Source organism: Vipera berus (genome assembly GCF_964194415.1).
Source record: "Vipera berus genome assembly, chromosome: 6".
In the NCBI taxonomy this organism is placed as follows: Eukaryota; Metazoa; Chordata; class Lepidosauria; order Squamata; family Viperidae; genus Vipera; species Vipera berus.
Genome location: NC_138208.1, coordinates 64784094 through 64807418, shown reverse-complemented (window position 1 = coordinate 64807418; position 23325 = coordinate 64784094). Strand labels below are relative to the sequence as shown.

The 23325-nt window shown below is 38.4% G+C and overlaps 1 protein-coding gene across 1 annotated transcript in view; it reads left to right on the top strand.

Moving 5' to 3' along the window:
- CYTH4 (cytohesin 4) overlaps positions 1 to 23090 on the top strand; it is a 50890-nt gene extending 27800 nt beyond the window's left edge. Inside the window, exons 4-13 of the mRNA XM_081331872.1 lie at positions 1927 to 1993; positions 5694 to 5812; positions 5937 to 6017; positions 7119 to 7231; positions 8356 to 8504; positions 10864 to 10975; positions 13756 to 13832; positions 14865 to 14936; positions 18759 to 18913; positions 20112 to 23090. Coding sequence (XP_081187998.1) covers positions 1927 to 1993; positions 5694 to 5812; positions 5937 to 6017; positions 7119 to 7231; positions 8356 to 8504; positions 10864 to 10975; positions 13756 to 13832; positions 14865 to 14936; positions 18759 to 18913; positions 20112 to 20184 — 1018 coding nt within the window. The 3' untranslated portion in view covers positions 20185 to 23090. The remainder of the gene's footprint in view (positions 1 to 1926; positions 1994 to 5693; positions 5813 to 5936; positions 6018 to 7118; positions 7232 to 8355; positions 8505 to 10863; positions 10976 to 13755; positions 13833 to 14864; positions 14937 to 18758; positions 18914 to 20111) is intronic.
- The last annotated feature ends 235 nt before the right edge of the window (positions 23091 to 23325 follow it).

Genomic DNA, 23325 nt, shown 5'->3' with positions numbered 1-23325 from the left:
ATATATATATATATATATATATATATATATATATATATATATATATATATATATATATATATATATATATATATATATATATATATATATATAAAACAAAACTAGCAAATGCTCTTTGCATATAAAAGGTTTTTTTTCTTCCATGCAGCTAACAGCCTTCACTTTGTTAGTTAAATTAGTGGAGAATTGAGTTTAACCAATGAACCACAGTGCTGACTGGGGAATATGGGATTTGAAGTCCATATAATTCAGGAGTGTCAAACTTGCAATGTCACATGATGTGTTGCGACGTATCACACTTTTTTTCCATTGCCAGCAATGGGGTGGGGGGGGCGTAGTTTCGGCATGATGCATCCAGCTTGCGGGCTGGCAATTTGACACCCCTGATATAATTTAAAAGTTGCCAAAGTTTGAAAAACACTGAATTAGCCACTTTAAATATATATATCTAGTTACAGGCAGCCTGTGTAGGTATTCAGGACCCAGGAGAGCTCCATGGGAGATCAGAAACTGATCCAATAAAAACAGCTGGATTTTATATGCACAAGGAACACAAGCAATTAAAGTGTTTTTTTTTAAAGTCAGACTAGTCAAAACTGCAAACTTTCTTCTTTAAATTCTAAATTTAAATTGCCATTTTGGTTTGCCTATTTGATTGGGACAGGTATATCTTTATAAGCAATTACATGTCATCAATTTGACAAGTCAATCATACAGAGTTTCCCAGTTTTCTTGAAAACATTACTAAGCCAAAATTAAAAAATTACTAAGCCAAACAATACTTTTCAAACAGACAGCTATTTAGAGTTATAATTGACAAAACATCTTAGGGAGATATTTACGCAAGTAGGATTCAAACAGCTTGATACAATGGTCAGATATTCGAGGTTCCATTCTATACCATTTGATAGACGTATATGCATTTGCGGAGCAGTAGAGGTAGAAGACTTGGCTCACATACTATTTGACTGTTGTTTGTATAAGAGGGTGAGAGACAGGTACCCTGGTTCATATATTAAATGAATGACCCATGGGGAACCCCACATTAAAACATATCTTATGTGTGGCCAGAATCTGAAAACAGCACTTAGTACAGCACAGTGTTTGAGTAAAATGGTTTGGATAAAATCAGCTACGTGGGACTGATTGGGGTAGATTGTAGAGGTGAAAAATAGTTTTATCTTATTTTACTTGTCTATATATTAAATTATTGTATTTTATTCCAATTTCATTTTAAATTGTTTGTATTAATATTATATGTTTGGAACTCTGTATCTTGATCTGGCCTATGGGTAGATGACTTATGTATACTATACTATAGCAGTAATATATAGTAGAATAGAAATATTTATTTATATGCCACCTTTATTATTTTTTATAAATAACTCAAGGTGGCAAATGTATCCAACAGACCTTCCTCCTCCTATTTTCCTCACAAACAACAACCCTGTGAGGTGAGATGGGCTGAGAGAGAGAGTAACTGTCCAAGTAACTGTCCAGCTGGCTTTAATGGCTAAGGTGGGACTAGAACTCACAGACCACGGCTTTCTAGCCTGGTGCTAGAAAGTAAGACCAAACTTACTTTGCTTTTATTGCTTATAATATTGCTTGTAATTAACTTTTTGCATGAAAAGCTCCATAAAATGGGCACAGAGCAACACCAGGGAAGATCTATTCTGCTTCATACTGTTCCTTTTATTTCATAAATTAGTAATGCTTAATTTGTACCTATATTTTGTGTGACACAAAACAAGTAAGCGACTGAGATTTAATGGGCCTAAAATTAAGTAAACCAGTTGTATAAACTGAACCTGAATGCATCCATGTTTGGTGTACATTTCTGGGACTTAGCAAATAGCTGGAAAAGACAGAAGGTGGCTTTCCTTTGTTTTACCCTGTGCTCTGATCCTGTTTCTATATTTGCAGCAAACTTATTCAGAGGGATAAGAATTTGAGCATTGGACGGAAGAAATTTAATATGGATCCTGTTAAGGTAGGAACAAGTCTGTATTGAGATTTAATTTAAGATTTAAAGCTTTCATGTTTCAAAAAGCTATTTGAAGGAAGGAAGGAAGGAAGGAAGGAAGGAAGGAATTACTCTTGTACCTAAAAAAAGTAAAGGTAAAGGTTCCCCTGCACATGCGTGCTAGTCGTTTCCAACTCATCTCATCTCATCTCCGTTTCAAAGCCAAAGAGCCAGCGCTTGTCCGAGAATGTCTCCGTGGTCATGTGGCCAGCATGACTAGATGCCAAAGGCGCACGGAACACTGTTACCTTCCCACCGTAGTGGTCCCTATTTTTCTACTTGTATTTTTACGTGCTTTCGAACTGCTAGGTTGGCAGAAGCTGGGACGAGTAACAGGCGCTCACTCTGTTACGTGGCACTTGGGATTCGACCCGCCAAACTGCCGACCATCTGATCGACAAGCTCAGCGTCCTAACCCACTGAGTCAATCCATATCTCAGGAACCAGCCCAAATAGCAGCTGAAAGAGAGGTAGTGGTACTTGGGCTGGGTGGTTAAGAGGGAGAGAGAAAGTAGGTTTCTTTCTTTTTTCCATTTCATGGCATAACCCCCACCCAGTTATCTATTGTTTACTCTGCTTTTGAATATGGCTTTAATGGTCTTTGAGAAAAGCACTAAAGTTTTTATTTGTTTTGAGTTGGATTTAGTGTATTAAACCCATGTCAAAAAGATCCCCGTTGTCAGATAATAGCTGGGCTCCTGTTGAACTCAGATATGCAAAATATTTGCTCAAAGTCAGAGTGAATCTTGACTAAAGATTATTAAATATGCCATAACCAGCCATTGGTAAAAATTCAACTCCCCCCAATCCCTATGCCCCAATAAGGAGTGTAATTGATAGCTGTTTCCAATCAGAGGATGATGAGAGGAGGGAAAACAAAGATGAGGAAATTCTCCAAAGCCCTTTCTTAACATGCCCCATGGGTAATAAATAAGGATGACATCACTTGGCAGCATTGGGCCAATAGAAGAATAGGGAATTGATGGATCCAGCAACTTTAATGCCAATAACATTTTTGACTGGCTCAAAGATTGACAGATAGCACTTTAACACAGCCATGGAGAAAGGTTCTTGGTTGCTTTTATATAAAAACACACATACACACACAAAAACACACATTATTAGCTAAGCCAATTTTTATAACCATGTACCATATACTACATGAAAAAGAAAATGGAAGAAATTAGAAAACTAGAATGAAACTTTTGAAAGCCAGGTAATGAGACTACTAAGAAATTACAAGAAAGGAAGTAAGTCATATGATAAAAGACAGGTCCAGCTCTGAGAAATCTAAATCCTCTTTCTAACGAATGATGAGAAAGCACCCTAGGTCCTCTTTCTAATGAAAAATGCTACAAATACACAAAATATTCTGCTCCTTTCTGACATCCGCTTCCTTATGAATAAAGAGTGTGTTGGTATTTCTCCAATCATCTTTCTCTTCTTTGGAATTCATAGCGTATACTTTAAAAGGAAAATCACAATTACTAATTGTAGCAGTTGTGTTAATCACAGCTAATTTCATTCTGAACCTCTTATACATCCCCATGTTTTGGTTTCACCATATTTCTTTCTATTTGTCACAACCAGGTACTTGCCTACACAAAGATGGAACTGAAGTTGTCTTTTTCCTTATCTTTCTTTTCTAGATGTAATTATCTCTGTGCTTTTCACTAACTGTAACCCATTGTGAATTGCACTTAATGCTGAACTCTATCTTTCTGATACTCTCAGTGTAATTACTTCCTTTTACTAACAACAGTACAGTTAAAAGTGACCACTCAATCATTAAATGGTATTCAAAATCTTAATAGAAAAGCAGCTACCTACATTACTACAGTGGGGTAAAGGTGTGTTGAATATGAACAAGGACTTTAAGAAAAGAGGACAATTTGATAGGATGATTGATTTCCATTGTGTTTTAAGCTCACTTTATTAGTTGCATTATTATTTCTGATCAATTTGTATGTTATTAAAGAACCTACACGTGCAAAACTAGTTCAACTAGAGCAGGGGTGTCAAACTCAATTTCATTGACGGCCGCATCAGCATTGCGGTTGCCCTCAGGCGGCCGGGTGGGTGTGGCCTGGGTGGGCATGGCCTACTGGGTGGGCATGGCCAGCTCTACATCGTTCACATCAAGGGTGCCTATGGGGGCCTGGGCAGGAGTGGGACAGATCTGAGGGTCTCTGGCAGGAGGAGGGTCTCTGGGCCAGGGCCAAGGCAGTGGGGGCTGTTCCCTCACTGTTTCCAGGATGGCTTCGTGGGCCGCATGAAACCACTTTGCGGGCCGGATCCGGCCTCGGGCCTTCTGTTTGACATGTCTGAACTAGAGAATATATCCAGCCCTATTTAAAATACATCTTCTTCAAATAAGAATATGTGTGTAAACACTAAAACATCAACACTGAGAACCATTTCCCACTTACCTTCACATTGAGGAGTGCTATTGTAAACACAGCTGCAAGTTGAACACATTGAAAAATAAAATAAGGAACTGGTGGAACAAAATATCTTCACTTAATTGATGCAATTAATTATATATGCATGAAAGAGAATCCTATGGTTATGATGTCACCAGAAAGAAATCTCTTGTTAAGAAATCAGTTCTGATTTCCCACAATAGCAGGGCCTAAATCAGAGCTCCAGAATCCAGCTATATTTTGCTTACTAGGAACATATGGCCCAACTGTTGTAGCTGAATTTTGAGGGGGGGAAAACTGTTGGAAATCTTAAAATACATAGAGCAGAAGAAATTATTAACCAGTTATACAACCTATTATCTCTTTCTGTAGGCAACTGAATATTCCTGAGACTTGCAATAAGGGATAATTCATGGCTTAAAAGAGATTCAAGTCATAGAACAAAGAACATAGAATAACAGGGTAGGAAGGGACCTTAGAGGTCTTCTAGTCCAACCTCCTGCTTGATTAGGAGACCTCCCATCGGTCCAGACAAATGGTAGTCCAATCTCTTCTTGGAACCCTCAAGTGATGGAACATCTACAACTTCTAATCGCTCTTCTCGGTGACAGCCCCTCAGTACTGGAAGTCAGTATCATGTCACTCATAATCTTTTTCTTTGATAGGCACTCATCTTTGCTACTCTTCTCTGCACTCTTTCTAGGGCAGACATGTCAAACACAAGGCCCGGGGGCCAGATCAGGCCCACGAAGTGGTTTCATGCGGCCCGCGAAGCCATCCTGGAAACAGTGAGGGAACGGCCCCCACTGACTTGGCCCTGGCCCAGAGACCCTCCTTCCGCCAGAGACCCTCAGATCTGTCCCACTCCTGCCCAGGCCCCCATAGGCACCCTTGATGCCAACGATGTAGAGCTGGCCACGCCCACCCAGTAGGCCATATGCGCTCTAGCCACGCCCACCCAGTAGGCCACGCCCACCCAGACCATACCCACCCGGCCCCCTGAGGGCAACCACAATGCTGATGCGGCCCTCAATGAAATTGAGTTTGACACCCCTGTTCTAGGGCGTCAGCATTTTTTTGTATTGTGGTGACCAGAACTGGAACTAGTTAAGTTAAGTTGCTCACATATAACAATAACCATCACTCATTTTTATAGCCCCTTATTTTACATATTCTTGTTTGTTTCTTGGAAGCAACAGTCCATTCACAGTTAACTCATAGGGATCTTCTATTTTCCTCAACAGGGTATTCAATATCTAGCTGAGCACAAGGTACTCTCCTTGGATGCACAAGAAGTTGCCAAATTTCTTTACCAGGGAGAAGGACTCAATAAAACAGCCATAGGAGATTACCTGGGGCAAAGGTAAGTTTACCATCAGTGAATAAACACACATGTTTCTATTCTGGCCTTCAGGACACAGGGGAAAATATGTTTGGGGGAGGGGAAAAAATCCACGTCTCTCATCTTAACCATCTTCTCCTTCCAGGGATCCACTGAATCTCCAGGTTCTGCAGGCTTTTGTAGAATGCCACCAGTTTGCCAATCTCAATCTGGTGCAAGCACTACGGTGAGTTTCAAAACATGCAAAGGAGAGAAGCAAGGAGAAATATTCTAACAGTGAGAATAATTAACCAGTGGAACAGTTTGCTTTCAGAGGTTGTGGGTGCTCCATCACTGGAGACTTTTAAGAAGAGTCTGGACTACCACTTGTTTAAAATAGTATATGATCTCTTTCTTGAGTAAAGGGTTGGACTAGAAGACTTCCAAGGTCCCTTCCAACTCTATTATTCTATGGCTCTCTTTTGATCTTGATGCCCATTTTCCTTCTCTAGTCTAGAGGGGAACCAACTGAGATGCTGTGAATGTGAAGCAAATGGGTAAATTCTCTCAGGCACTTAAGTAGTTTCTGTTCCACTTCTATGCATATAATATATATCTAGATAAATTCCAGCCTTGCTGTGCAAAACCAGTAAATATTCAAGACTCTGCCACTGTGAAAAACGACTCTAAATTTGTGGCATGGAAGAGAAATCCATCCAATAGTAGAGCAGTTGGCACACAAGATGGTCACTGAGCTTGTACCATAACTTGAACCATAATGTAACCAAATGGCTCAGGTTCACAAAATAAGTAACTAAGCCCCCAAAACTAACCCAGTTTTTGGTATATTGTGGAAATGTAGCATCTAGGCTCATAACTGAACTAGTTATGCATCTTAGATGAACACAGCTGCTTTGTATGAAGTAAATCTTAGGACACGTGTGAAGCCACAATTATAACCTGGACTTAAGTTTATTGCAAAAAGAAAGGAGTGTCCTCTTCCTCTCAGCTAAGTCAAAAGATCTATGCAATTAAAAAATCATCAGCTGAAAAACATTACCATAATAGCAGAAATGTTAATTTAATTACTAATTCCAATTTTAAGACTACCTAATTCCTCAGTGTCTCTGGGCAACTTATATGCATATAAAAGAGAAAATGTCTCACCAGAAAAACAAAACTGGGGTTAACTAACAAGGGTTCCAACAACCAATGTCTACCAAGGACTGGGAGACTAACCATGATTTTAGTAATGTCTGGAACATCATATCATCGTCTCTAGTTTCTATGACAGGAAATTTTTATCGTTTTCTGACAGAAGATTCTGAAGATATGGTTTCCTTTACAGGCAGTTTATGTGGAGCTTCCGTTTGCCTGGAGAAGCCCAGAAGATTGACCGTATGATGGAAGCTTTTGCCAATTGGTATTGTCAGTGCAACCCAGGCATTTTTCAGTCAACAGGTGAATGGATGGATGGATGGACATATTTATTTAGGATCCTACAACACTAGTTCTAATAGCATGGAAGAGATACCTGTCTGATTTCAATCTGTGCTTTAAATCAATGTGTCTATACTATTTCTGTATTATCTACTAACTTTCAAGCTCAAGATGTAGCTGCCTCAATTAATGTATATTTTCTGTACTGCCTTTTCAACTCATTGAGGCACAGTGGCTCAGTGGCTTAAAAGATGCTGGAGAAGATCTATATTCTAGCGGTTAGATAAGCAGAGCTCCCATCACTTGCCTCAGCTCCTGCGAACTAGCAGTTCAAAAGCATGCAAATGTGAGTAGATAAATAGGTACCACTTCAGTGAGAAGATAACAATGTTCTGTGTTTCTCTGTATGCATCCTGCTGCAGCATGATGTCATGCTGGCCACATGACCCGCAGAAATGTCTTTGGACAGTGCTGCCTCAATGGCTTGAAGAAATGGAGATGAGCACCTAAACTCAACTATAACAAGCAGAGTAAAATCTGCAGGGATTCCTTTACCTTTACCTTACTTTCAACTCATTGCTAGTGGAGTAATTAAAAGTGTCAAACAAGATAAGGATAAAACTGATCACATCCTGATGTTTTAACCTGAAAGATTATGCTCTGCACCCCTAAAATAAAATGGATTTCCTGAAAATTATAAAATCCATTAAGAACCTAAAGGCAAAACTAAATAAATAGGTGCCAGGCCGGGCAAACAATACCTGAGATAATATCTTTGAAAAGAACCACTGCTACCATTTTACTTATTTACATTTATTATGGCTGCCAACTCCAGAAGACCCCGGGGTGTTTTACTTAAGCTCTGTTACTGTTTTTGTAGTAGTCCCAATATTGTTTATTGCACCGACCCAGAACTAAAATCACAAAGTGTTTACAGAATGAGGTTGTCACAAAAGCATGTACAAGTAGCCCAGAATTGCCTTTGTGACTGGCAAATATTTTGGAGAAAATGGTTACCAGCTGAGGTATCAAGGTAAGACCCTTGTTCTAGAAGGCCTCATCATGCTAATTAAACTGATAACTATCACTCTTTCTTTCAGAAATCCACTATTGTCAGCTATTAACCCTACATTTTTCTTTGTCAGATGCCTGTTACATCCTTTCATTCTCGGTTATCATGTTGAATACCAGCCTCCACAATCCAAACGTCAAAGATAAGCCTCCATTTGAGCAGTTCATGTCCATGAACAGAGAAATCAATAATGGAGAAGATTTTCAAGAAGTACTTCTGAAGGTAAGGTAACAAAATAAACTCAAATTGTCAGTCCATTTTACTGATACAAACACACCTTTTCTAATAGATTTCTGGTGGTTTTAATGGTTGTGTGCACTTCAGAAATTCAGTTATCCCCAGTATACTCATGGAGTGATGGGATAATTTGCATAATAGTATCTATGAATAGCATTGTTTGCTAAGGAAAAGCAAATTACTCTGAAATATTAGACATAGGTCTAAAGAAGATGCTCTAATCTACTGCCAAATACCCCAAAGTACTTGATAGATTTGTATTCACAATTTGTAGACCAGGTTGGCATCTTTTAATTACATTAAGCCCTAACAACCGAATGAAGTACATGAGATGAGACATTAAAGAAAATCATCTTATATTCAAGTAAAGAATTCCATTGGTAGATGATCTTAGCTTTTTTCAAACTTGGTTAGATTTGGATGAAACTTTAAGAAAGTACAAAACTGTAGGCTAGATAAGGAATTTTTTAAAAACCTTGGGAAAATCAAAATCAAACCAGTTCTGAATTGTTGCTAAGAAGATGTGTCCATGTAATCACCAGGATTTGTAATTTGTGGTAATATTTGTATTTATTCTAGGATCCCTAATCTAGATAGGGATATTCAAATTATTTTGTGGTACATTTATCAAGTATATAAAAGACAAATGGAATCATACTTGATAGCCATAAATTGAAATGCCCATCAGCAATGTTCTTCACAGCTATATTTTAGCAAACATTTGTATACACATAAGCCTCCTTCCATTAATGGGAACTCTTGATTAACCTAGTTATGTCTGCATCTAGATATGGCCTTTTGCTTTTCTACTGAATGTGGGCCAGTGTTGGAATTATGCAGTATTTTTCATTTTTATTCTTGCAGAGCTCAAGCTCTTCAGTAGGGTTTCATAGCATGTTTGATTTGTATTATAGAGCTATCACTATTTTCTATAAAAGTTTGCAAAGCTGTACAAATTCAGTATCAGCTTTCAAAAATTATCTTGAAATGCTCCTACGCAACTTTGCATAGGAATCTGAAATTACTTAGTGAGTAAAAGCGGAGTTTTTTGGATAAGCAATTTCAGGAAGTTGCAGCAACATTACATAATATATGACATCATATCCCAGTATTACTTCATTGGATGAGAAATCACTTTAAAAAAATGTAGCAATAAGTTATATGCACATAGTCAAAACTTGTGGTTCTCTCAGATTTAAGAAAATGCTGTAAAATGGAAATCCACTTCCTGAACATATTTGTGTGTGCTTATCTTCAGATCACTATTTTATTTTCCTGAGGACTGACTGGACAAGTTCCTGCTGTTTTCTTGGCAAGATTTCAGAAGTGGTTGGCCATTGTCTGCTTCCTATAGCTGTGAGAGAATGATTGGCCCAAAATCACCAAGCTGACTTTGTGCCTAAGACAGGATTAGAACCCATGATCTCCTGATTTCTAGCCTGATACCTTAACCATTACACCAAATTGGCTCTCAAGCATAGATTGAATTAATTTCATTAATGATGAAATGTTCTTTTCCTTCACTTCCCATCTATTTGTTTCACCAATTCATCAACTTACCTATTAAGACTAAGTTGGTGGGGCTTATTTCTGATTAACAACATCTGCTTTATGATTGTGGTTTTAAATTAGATTGAGAGGAATGGCAGGAAAACATAGTTTCATTGTAGGAAGCGATACACAGATGTATGTAAAGAGAGAACTGATAGAATGAAGTGGTTTGACTAATTTCCTGCATTTTAAAAAACATTGCAAAGCATATACCGGTATCTGTCTCATTTTGCTGAATGAAGAAGTTTAGACTCCACTCAATCAGTGGTTATAGTGTGACTAGATTTCTAGTGATTCAGTCAAAATTGAATGTGTATTCACACAACTATATTACATGTCATTAGGGACTCGGGTTGGTTTAGTCTATACCATGGGTGTCAAATTCGATCACATCACATGACAAATTGTGACATATTATGACAGTGTTTGCCTTTGTGGAACTGGGGTGGGCATGGCCTGGATGTGATGCATCCAGCCCACAAGCTGCCAGTTGGACATCCCTGGTCTATATGGTTAAAATTAAGAAAGTGCAAATTTGCCAGTTAATAAATGGAAAGGACTGTCCATTGCTCAGTGATGGTGAGGATGTTTTCCATGCAAGAGGTTCCAGAACCAGTCAAGGACCACAGACCAATCAAAAGGAACAGGGGGCACGGGAAGGGAAAGACTGCCTGAGATATCAAATCAGGAGACCTATTACTGCACCAGATAAGTAAACACATTGACCTGGTAAATCAAACATTAACACTCTTCAGGATTTTCTCTTTCTTTCTCCTCTCCGTTTCCCTGGCAGAATTTATTTGAGAGTATCAAAAACGAACCCTTTTCCATCCCAGAGGACGACGGAAATGATCTCACCCACACTTTCTTCAACCCTAGTCGGGAAGGCTGGCTCCTCAAGCTAGGTAACCTGTTTGCAATTTGCTGATAAGAAAATAAAAACAACTTGCTCATGACTTCTACTCAAATTTAAGTCTTTTTTTCAAGGAAAAGGGTTGTGTTAATATTGTAGCAGAGCACTGTAGCAGCAGAAGCCAGCCAGCCAGTCTTCAGCTATGGGGCGAGAATGACCCCTGGTGTTTGGCTCTGGTATATATTTCTCTAGAGACTCCTGCAGACTGCACTAGGCCTTAACAGAGTGGCTGATCTTTTGCTCCTCATTTGGCCTGGGTACTTGACTTGCATCATTTTTTTTTAAAGTTTTGTTGAAAATTTTACTTTTTCACATCAACGATTGTACATCATGTATCGTTAAAATTACAAAATGTTTTAATGAAATGTGTTCACATTTACCATACGAGAAAGACTTAATTTATGCTAGTTGCTGCATGATATGATCTAGCACACAAAATGGCATATATATCTGTCACTTAAAAGTTTTACTGAATATCCTATTGACTTGCATCATTTAATGGGCTGGGGGAAAGCCACCTGGAGGACCAGCTGCTGGGGAGAGTGCTGGGGACACTTTTTCAAAGGATAAATTGAAAACTCTGTGGCTATGTTGACAGGCTTTCTAAGCCTGCATAATAAACCTAATTTATGAACAGGTGATTTGAACCAGAATTGTCAAGAACCAGTAATTTAACTAATAATTTGTACAGCAGCTCACAATTCAAAGAGAGGTGATTTAATGAAATGCTCTTTTCTTTCCTTTCCCATCCATATACTTTGTTTCACTAATTCATCAACCTGCTTATTAGGATTAAGCTGGTGAGGCTTATTTCTGATTAACAGTGCACTCTTCTGCCTGGCTGCTCTTTGATGTCTTCCTCTGTGCTCTTTAAAGGTATAAATCGAAAGCTGCAAAAAAAAAAAAAAAGAATAGAGTATTTTGGCTCCAGTTGAATCAAATCCATAATATTCCTGAGGCAAAGTCCCCATTTTACCTAAACACTGTCTCTCCTTTCTTCTCTTCACTGAGAAGCCAAGCTGTTCCATGACTTTTAAAGGAAAAAATATATACAGGTAGTCCTCAACTTACTGCCATAATTGGGCCCAGAATTTCTGTTGCTAAACAAGGTGCTGTCAAGTGAGAAGTGATCTAGTTCATGATCTTTTTTGCCATGGTTAAGCAAATCACTGCAGTTGTTAAGTGAATCCAGCTTCCCTCACTTGTGGAAAGCTGGCGGGTGATCGCATGACCCTGGTATGCTGCAACTGTTGTAAATATATGCTGGTGGCCAAATGCCAAAATTTTGGTCACATGATTCTGCAACGGTTCTAAGGGTGAAGACCAGCCATAAGCCACTTTTTTCAGGGCCCTTGTAACTTCAAATGATCACTAAATGAATGTTTATAAGACAATAACTACCGGTATTTTAAGAAAGCAATCTTGAATGCTCTAGTTGTGAAACTTTTCAAGTGCTGGTTCTCCAATGCCTATCACCTTCAGTATTGCTATGGGAACTGAATGATATCCAGGGGAAAAGAAGGGGGTTTGAAAGAGAGAGACTTGGAAGACCTTTGGTCACATTTTACGATATGAACCATCTCCTGGAGATAGCCTTGGATAATATTTGGATAGATATTTTTCTTCCATTCCTGCCCTAAACCAACACTCTGTTGTTGTTTTTTAAACTAGCACAAATAAGCTGAAAAAAGTATCTGTACAGCAGCAGGAGCTTGAGGATTAGATGATGGACCTAGAAACAAGTTTTTGTAGGTTATGCCATGAAATGTAGGATATTATAGGGCAGAATTCTAATTTCATCTCCTTTAACCAAGAGTAGGCAAACTCCTTTTCCTGGGATAGGAAGGCTCTCCACTTGGCCACTCATGGCTTGGTCATCTCCTGTCTGGACTATTTCAATACACTCTACAAGGGGCCATCCTTGAAAAGTATCAGAAGCTTCAGCTGGTACAAAAGGTGGCCACGAGAGCTATACCGGATGCCCCTAGAAGGGCACATGTAACACCTCTGCTCTGCAAACTGCATTGGGTGCCAATTTGCTTTTGGGTCCCATTCAAAGTGTGGCTTATGAGCTGTAAAGCACTACGTAGCATGGAGCCAGGCTATTTAAGGAAGTGGCTTCGTCCCATGACATATGTTGCAGATTCCATCAGTTAAAGAACTCCGACTGGTGGGCTCTAGAAAGAGAATCTTCTCTGACATTGTCTCTGCCCTATAGCATATTCTCTCCCCGGGGCTGAGGCAGGGCCCCACACTCCTGGCCTTCTGAAAAAGGGTTACGGTAAATTATGGCTCTGTGGCCTTGTGTGGGGAGCCCAAAGGAGCACACAGTTGAAGGGTGTGTTGGTGCCACGAGAGCCTTCCTTCCTTTTGCTTTTGCCAACCAGTTTTTCATGGGGGTTAATCACTCTTGCCTCCTTTATTTTTTTTATTTTTTTTAAACTTTTAATTCTAACATTTTAAAATTTTATACACTGTTTCATATTTCAGTGTTTTATTATACACCACTCAGAGTCCTCTGAGGGAGATGGATGGTTCAGAAATGTGAAAAATAAATAAAAAACTGGTACTTGGCTTTTGATGTTTTGATGAAGTTTTTGACTCCTGGCTTTACTAGCTACAGCAAATATTGTTTATTCATTAATTCATACTGAGATATATAGTACCTCCCATTTTTATGGATGCGTGACATGAAGCTTTACCACTTTCTCTCTCTTTCTCAAAAAAACCCCATACCCTAATTACCTCATTTCATTCTTTTTTTTATTCTAGGAGGCAGAGTGAAGACCTGGAAACGTCGCTGGTTCATTCTGACAGATAATTGCCTGTACTATTTTGAATACACCACGGTAAGACTGTCCTCAGGGATGATCTTCAGTATATAAGATTTCTTGTCTAGTTTTGCAGCTTTAATAACAACAACAACAACAACAACAAAGTTGGAAGGGGCCTTGGAGGTCATCTAGCCCAACCCCCTGCTCAGGCAGGAAACCCTACACCATTTTGGACAAATGTTGTCCAGTCTCTTGTTAAAAACTTCCAGTGTTGGAGCATTCACCGCTTCTGGAGGCAGGTTGTTCCACTGGTTAATTGTTCTAACTGTCAGGAAGTCACGTTGACTGCTCTGTTGAGCCATAACTGTATTCAGGAAGAGTATGGAGGAATGCCCACTATCTGATTTTATCCTACTGATATATCCAAGCAGAAATCTTCCAGCTTTATGGTCTTCCACATTACTGTACCTCATGCTTGATTATGGTTGGTTCACTACTTCTAGTTGTAGAGATAAGCAATCAACCTGAGAAAAAAATTAATGAAAGGATGCAGAATCCTTTATCTGATTGCATTAGCAGAAGGCTCTCTAGTTCTTCAAAATTATATGGGGTAGTATGTATCACCTGCAGATCGTATTCTCATTGATTGTCTTTGTGGAATGAATTCTTCCCCTGATTCCTTTCTAAAGCAGAAGTTGTATCAAAAATTGTCATTCCTTGCTGTAGGCATATATATGTATGTATATAGTATATGTATATGTGTGTTATGTATGTGTATGGGTAGATATACACTTTCTTTTGAGAGCAAGCAACAGAATTTCATTTTTAATGTGTACCAGTGCACTCACAGTAAAAAATGACAATAAAGGTTATTTTAATCTTAATCTTAATTCCAAACTCTTAAGAAATTCTGCTTCCCTGTCCAAGTGTAGGACTTCTCGTAAGATGTCACATTTTTGTTTTTGGCTGAACTGGAATCCCATGCAACAAAAAAGTAATTAACTCTTCTACCAGACATGTTGAAATGGAGACCTAAGATTTACATTAATTTCACTGATTTTATATGCACACTGGGACAATTCACTTATGATTTCTGCTGTTTACTAGGACAAAGAGCCTCTAGGGATAATCCCACTGGAAAACCTGTCAGTTCAACCAGTAGACGATCCCAAGAAACAAGTAAGTCATTGCCATTGGGTTTGTAAAACATGCTAGATTCGGCTGAGTTAATTTCTGCTTTTAGTGTATTGCAGGAGCACAGTTTTATTAGATGCAGCCATAGCACCTATTATATTATCGTAATGTTGTGTTTTAACTGCTGTTGATTTTTATTATGTTTTTAGCACATAAAATAAAAATATAATCAATATATAACAAATATATAAATAGTATGTGAGAACAAGACCATTATGTTAAATACATGTTTTATTCATTTGGGCATAGCATGATATGGAAATTCAACAATTATGTTTTATTATTCCATGTTTACAATTTAGTGTGTTATGTGAACCATTTAGTATGGTTTCTCACTGAATTATAAAGAATTTACTTGCTTCCATTTTTTAGTTATAGTACACACACACACACACACACACACACACACACACAAACAGAGAGAGACAAACACCTTTATTCTTTAGAAGTTAGTGATGACCACGAAGTCTATGGAATCCAGTCCCTAAATTCCCTTTCTTCACATGCTGTTCATTGTTGATTTAGGATTTCAATGTATCATAGATCAGAATTAACATTTTGCACTGCAGAACATTTCAGTCCAGGTTTCATTCTATTTCTCTGTTCAAGCCTCCTCAATTGGGGGGGGGGCAAGATTGTCTCTCAGAACATCTCTTTGGAATTGGATTATAACAATGGGTGGGACTCATCTGCAAAGTCCAGCATAATTGGTCATACTGGAAATTCCAGGGGTTATAACTTCTGAACAGTGATTACGGTAATAAAACTTCATACTGAATTTCTTACATACTTTCACCCATAAGGCCTTTTCTTCTGTAATTTCTTTGCTCTAAACAAAGCAATATGGAACTTAAGATCTCAAATTCTTTCCCTTTTTTGTACATATACTTTTTATTAAAGAACTCCAATTTTTAAAATTGTTTACCTTTATGTCTTGCAAAAGTCCAAACAATCTATTTTCCACATGCAAAATTCATTACAATGAATTCCAAAATCGTATTCCAAGTTTAACTGGACTCTTAATCCTTTCTAGTATAACTTTCTAGTATACAAGTCTTCTTTGGTTTTTTGTTCTTTACTTCAATTTTTTTGAATTCTTCCAGCCTTATGATGATTCTGTGCTGCTATGTTTCCTCTTTTTGTTGAGCCACCTTTAGTCCACCATTTTCTCATCTAGAAGTCCAATTTTATGGCTTTTTACAAGTCTACCAAGCATGATAAAAAACAACCTTTTTAAAACTAAATCCCTCTGCAATCAGTTTGTTTATTTATTTATTTATTTATTTATTTATTTATTTAGATTTCTATACCGCCCTATTCCCGAAGGACTCAGGGAGGTTTACAGGGCAGCATAAAATACAATATAAAAGATAATATAAAATTAAAATAAATTAAATTAATTAAGCCCAACAATTAAAACAATATTTAAAAAGCTAAAACTCCTTCAGTCCAGGCCTGATAAATCGAAAAGCCAGGTTTTCAGGTCCCGGCGAAATGAACGCAGATCGGGGGCAGTCCGGAGTTCCACACGTAAATCATTCCAAAGGGCAGGCGCGCCCACAGAGAATGCCCTCCCTCTGGGGATCACCCGCCGGCGCTCCCTAACTGGCGGCACCCTAAGGAGGGCCTCTCTATGGGAGCGCACAGGACGATGGGAAGTTGATGCTGGCAGCAGGTGCTCCCTAAGATAATCCGGACCCATGCCATGTAGGGCTTTATAGGTCATCACCAGCACATTGAATCTCACCCGGAGGGCAACTGGAAGCCAATGCAGCTTGCGGAGAAGAGGCATTACATGGGAGTATCGGGAGACTCCCATCACAACCCGCGCGGCTGCATTCTGCACCAGCTGAAGCCTCCGAGTGGTCCTCAAGGGCAGCCGCATGTACAGAGCGTTGCAGTAGTCTAACCGAGAGGTCACGAGCGCATGAGTGACTGTGCGTAGGGCATCTCAGTCCAGATAGGGCCACAACTGGCGCACCAGGCGAACCTGGGCAAAAGCCCCCCTGGTCACGGCACCTATGTGGTCTTCTAAACTGAGCCGTGAATCCAGGAGGACGCCCAAGTTGTGAGCCCTATCAATTGTTCTCTCAATTTCATTTTATATTCTTTGTGCTCTAATTTGAACAGCTTTCAATAGGTTAGCAATTTCTCTCTACCTGCTGTTTCTTTCTTATGGAATGCTTCTTGTGCTGAGACCCCTAAAGGCCTTTTCAGACACAGGCTGGGTTTATATCTATTCCATATTTTCAATACGGAGCTTCTAAGATAATGTTTTAATGTTTTACATTAAAATTATTGTTCAAAAGATAAGAAGAAACCTTTTGTTTCAATATTTGGACCCAAGATACAGACTTCACAGAGATCATCCATCGTCAGGATGATCTCATCAAAAAAGTCCACTGGAGAAAATCCAGATCAGAAGTCAGTTTCCTTCCTTGACTCCTAGTGTACTTATCAAAATAGGAAGGGAGAGAAAATTTCAGCAATTACGCATAATGCCTTATGCCATGCTGGAAAATTATTAAAGGAGTAGACCAAGATGAAGCAGCAAAATTGCCATACAGAGCTTTCAGAGATATCAGAGCTTTTAACTTCTTGCATATCTTTTGGATGGATAAATGGCTGACTCTTGCCAAGGACCAGCTAAGTATTATCAAAAGGGGATTCCTTTCGAGTGTTTTCCTTTCATTAAACAGCTGACACTATGCCAAGCTTGTACGTGCTTACTCAGTGGGACTTCCTTCCATGGACATCTTCCCAGATCACAAGCATTCTAAGATCTGGGATTCAAGTGAAACCTCAGCTATGGCCTTTTCCAAATAAATAAATAAATAAAAGCCAGCTTTTCTATATCCCAAATCTTCAGAATCTAATTAAAATGGACTCAATATAGGATCTGGACTGTTTTTATTATTTTCAACTCTGTTCAGATAAGTATCTAATAAATACGAGCTTGTTTATATGTTGGTGCCTTATCCTCCTATGCCTTCATTCTCTGATTTGGTTACCTCTTTATTTTCAGCAAATCAAAAATCAAGGTTAGAAAAAAGTAAACAAAACTTTATGTCTATTCCTGGTCTGCAAAATACGCATGTATCATAGTTTGCCGGTCCAGCAGTAATCAACTGATCTATTTAAGATGCTTATTTTCTGCTTTTCCTTGTATGGTCTCAGGTGGCTAATACAAGAATGGTAAAATGCAATTAAAATTGGGGTATGCTGAAATCCATCAAATGACTAATGGAAGGAAAGGAAAGCATGAGAGGAAAACAGAGAGGGGGAAGTGCTTGATCAGAGGACTTCTTCATGTAACATCTTCCATGATTTAGCATTTTATTGGAACTGAATCTAATTAGCTCCCAATATCTTCTCATAATGTACATTTTTAAAATAAATGTTGGTACTTTATGGATGGGGATGGTCTAGGAACTATGCTGCATCATCTGGAGAAATACAAAATTCTCATGTTGTAAGATAATAATTGCAATAACTAACTGCATTCCATTCTGCATATTAGTCCATAAGTGGTGGGCTAGTTGAAACCAGTTGGAATATGTAAGTCACACGTAAATGAAACAAGTGTGCAAACCAGTGTCCTCTTCCAGATGTATTGGATTACCAGTCCTATCATCCCCGGCTATCCTGGTCAGTGTAAATGAAATCTCTTTGGGATCTTTGTCTGGGGTCATAGAGAGGTCTAGGATGTTTCTCACCAGCATCACAAAAGAGATGTGCACATACATATCAGATACTGGAGATAGTAGTATTGCTGATTCTTACTGCTTTCCACATTTTTCCTCTCAGAATTGCTTTGAGCTCTTTAATGCAAACTGCAAAGGGCAGAAGATCAAAGCTTGCAAGACTGATGGGGATGGAAGGGTGGTTGAAGGCAAGCACCAATCCTATAAGATCTCTGCAGCCTCCCAGGAGGACCGTGATTTATGGATTGAAGCCATACGGTAAGGAGGAAAGGCTGGCATTCTATGGTGGGATAACAATGACATGGAAAATATTTTAGTGTGGGCTTAACAGTGGCTTGTATCCCCATTTCATGAGACTGCTGTGAGATATTGCATTTGAAATTATTGCATTATTCTGTCTCTGGTCTTTTTGACTTCCTATGGAATCATCAAGTAAGAAACATGCATGTGTGAACTACCTGACTGCATTTACTTTTCTCCTTCCAAATTGTGACACAAGAGGGATACTTTTGGTGATGGAAGTTGCCAAGGGGTGAGCAGAGATAGAAAACAACATAGTGAAAAATAATTTCACCCCATAAATCAAAGAAAAGAGAGTCCTGGCAAACATTTCAAATACAGATAAAAATATCAATTTCATTACCAAAAACTGGGAGGGAATAATGCTTTATATTCTTTTTGGCAGTGCTCTCTTCCTTATCTCCTACTTTCATTGTCATGATCATTCTAAGCATAAGAAGAGCTCTCTAAACCCATTATCCAATTTTTTTAGGGTAACCACCAAAGTTTCCTAGAAAGAATATGAAGGCCACTGTCATGCCCTCCTGCCTAGTATAATTTCAATAACACATTGTTGTTGTTGTTAGTTGCGAAGTCGTGTCCGACCCATCGCAACCCTATGGACAATGTTCCTCCAGGCCTTCCTGTCCTCTACCATTTTCTGGAGTCCATTTAAGCTCACGCCTACTGCTTCAGTGACTCCATCCAGCCACCTCATTCTCTGTCGTCCCCTTCTTCTATTGCCCTCGATCTTTCCCAGCATTAGGATCTTCTCCAGTGAGTCCTTCCTTCTCATTAGGTGGCCAAAGTATTTGAGTTTTAGCTTCAGGATCTGGCCTTCTAAAGAGTAGTCAGGGTTGATCTCCTCTAGGACTGACCGGTTTGATCGCCTTGCAGTCCAAGGGACTCGCAGGAGTCTTCTCCAGCACCATAGTTCAAAGGCTTCAATTCTTTGGCGCTCAGCCTTTCTTATGGTCCAGCTTTCACTGCCATACATTGCAACTGGGAAGACCAGAATAACACATTAGCTGTAAGCAATGGAAGATGTACAAAACTATCACATGGCCTGTTTCTTTTCCCAGCTTCAAGCTCACAGATTCCACTGTGTCCTGTGAAGGAGTTAATCAGTGTTTTACTAACAGTCAAATCTTAATATTCTTTCTATTCTTTTTTTTAGAACCAGCATCACTAGAGATCCCTTTTATGACCTAGTTGCTGCTCGTAAGAAAAAAGTTACCAGTAAAAAATGAACCTTCTGGCTAGCACCATCTTGTTCAGTGGATGATTAACACCAAGAAAAGGCTTCCTTGGAGTCTCTAATGCCAAAATTCCTCAACCATCTCTGAGACAGGCAAGCGACTGAAAGGATGATCAGTGACCTGCTTCCATTTCCCAGTGTCAGAGGATGCAGAATCAGAAACTGGTACAGGAATTCTATCTCATCTTCATGTACAGAAAACAAGCATGAATTTCTGAGTAAATGGAGCAGGATATAATTGTGTGCATGTGCCTAGGTATGGGTGATGGAAACCAGGGAATGGTTTCAACAGTTACAGTATTTTTATACCTGTAAGACTATAATTTTCTACATTGACACCTGCCTCCTCTGGCTCACTGTCTTGAGGTTTCTTGAATAACGATGCTATCTGAGATAATAGGATGAATAATAGGATGAAGGACAAAGTGAACTAATAGACTCAAGGGATGCTATGAAACCTGGCCAGTATAAACACATATTACTGTGTTGCTGAGCTTGGCAAGTGGCTGTTTTGGAGCTGGGAATCATTGCCAAGTTTATGGTAATACTGAATGTTAGTTTTTCAGGACAGAACCTTCCACCCAAAGCAGGCTCTAAACAATCATCAATGCAATGAGTCATTAGTCATTCTTATGTTCTTTGAGTTGGCTGGTCCATCAGTGTTGGAACAATTGAAAAACGTGAATACAGATGGATATTTGTTTACTTCCCTCTTCCTCTGAAACATACATTAGTCCAGACGATCAAAAGCTAGATTTTTATTATGGGAGATTTACAGTACGTAGTGATCTTGGGGAAATTGTTTACCTCTCCTCTTAGTTTTTCATCTATACAAGAAGTTCTGTAAAATAATAAAATTTGTTTAACGTGGTTATTGTTGTAAGAATCATGCCTGCATGCAAATGAGTAGTACAATATTTTTGTTTAAGTAGATTAAGTACAGTTACATGTTATCAAAATACACTCCCATATGCACACTTACCCAAAATTCGCATGTGCTGTTTTCCACACCGATTCAAACAGATGGAGAAATAACACTTTTTCTTTTCAAATGAAAAAAAAAAGAAAAACATCTTGTAGTTTTTTACACTTGTGGTTTCGTTTTTATTTTATCAACATAAATCAGAAGCAGGAGGTATGTTATATCTCTCTGTTACTTTTCTTTTTTCTTATGAATCCCACTATACATTTTGGAAAAATACCCAAGACTTGTTAGGTATGTGAAAAGTCTTAAATTCACCAAATAGCAACCCTACTCAAAGAAAGAAAATTCAGTCAAAGAAAGAAAGTCCATTCTGAATGGCTATAGCTTGATATTAGATAGCTTCTAATTGGCAGGTTTGGAAGTTGATGTCACTCAAGGATACAGAATATGTACTTTTATTCAGAATAAGTACTATAATGGGCACAAAAATTATCCACATCAATTCTGAGTCTTATCCAGCAGTCCTAAAGAAGATCCTCTGATCTAATTCACTGCAAAGATCCAATCTGATTTAAATCCATGTTCCTAAGTGGATTCTGAGAAAAGAGAGCTCTGTACAATTTTGTATAGAGATTGTATAGTATGTATAGTTCTAGTGTATGGAAGAAACATGTGTTTGTTTGTTTTAATTGTTATAGAATAAAATGAAATTTACAGGAAACCTACACATGTAATGGATGAATGAAATATGACCACTATTAAAATAATTCATATAGGGGGATTGAATTAAAATCCTTTAAATCTGGTTTCTTTATTTAGAAAAGTGCCTACAACTCTGTCATTTAGGAATAGAATAATAATCTCTCTAGCAGATTATTTTACAAAAAGAAGGGTGCTCTGAGGATCCCAAAGGTGCTTTTTCAAAAGACTTTTTCCTTGAAGACGTTTCACTTCTCATCCAAGTAGCTTCTTCAGAACAAGAAGCTTCTTGGATAAGAAGCAAAACATCTTTAAGGAAAAACAAAGCCCAGTTGCCTTTCGAAAAAGCAGGTTTGGGACAACCATGACCTGGATAACTGAAAATCTCCATTGACATGGTGCTTTGAAGAAATGGTGATGCCCTTCCTGAATGTAGTAGAGCTGATTTGGGGGGACTAAAGCAAAAGTATAAGACATGAACTCATCATGGGTTAGTTCATGCACAGCTGAAAGGACCAGATAGCAATGAAATGACAAACAATTAATGCCATTTGCTGTTTGTACCAGTTATGCCAGGCATCTTCAAGGCTGCTTGCCCTGAGTGTGAAATTCCAACAGCCTAAACAATCCAAAGTTTCCCACAACATCCTTGCGATTCCGGATTGGGTGACAACAGACTGGACATTGGGGGAGGGATGGGGAACGGTGGGCTTGGCTCTTTGTATCGGTGAGCGGGAACTTCAGTTTTTGCCTTACCTTCCTGCAACCAACAACTTTAGCAAAAGTTCTTTTTACTTCAATCAATTGGAGTTGAGAATCTGCTTTCCTAAATGATTGTTTTGGGGCAGATCTGACAAATGGAGATACATGAATTGATTTCCCAAGATTATTGGAAATATGTATAATAGAAAGTCTGTGACATTAACAAGCAGCTCCAAACAAATTATAGATAACATTGAATATAATCAAAGTTTGATGCTGGTAGCAACCCCACAGCTATGCAGAAAGAAGTGTATAAAGTGTACTTTTTGGGAATAATATTATTATTAGTAGCACTGAGTCATTGTAATTCTGAAATACAGCCTGAAAACGTATGAATACCAGAGTAGAAATAATTAAAGATTTATTGATGCCAATCTATGTACAATCACCTTTTGTTCTAGTACCCTGTGTTTTTGATAATATATAAACTATTTAGTTTCTATTATTGTTGTATTTACTTGTTGCTTGAATTATTTATGCATTATTATTCTTATGACTTAATTAGATTACTTTGTCTTTTTAATTGCAATGCCATCTACCTTGTCCTATAAGTAGGCTATAAATTAGTATTTAAACAAACATTTAGTGCAAAATTCAGGCTGTCATGACCTCTGCATTTCCTTTCTGTTTTTTAAGCTGGGCATGACAGGACAATCCAAAAGAAGAATTGTGTGTGCTATTTGCATAATGTATAGATGGTAGCTAAATTTAGAAGGTGGATTATTATGTGCATGGTGATTATAATAA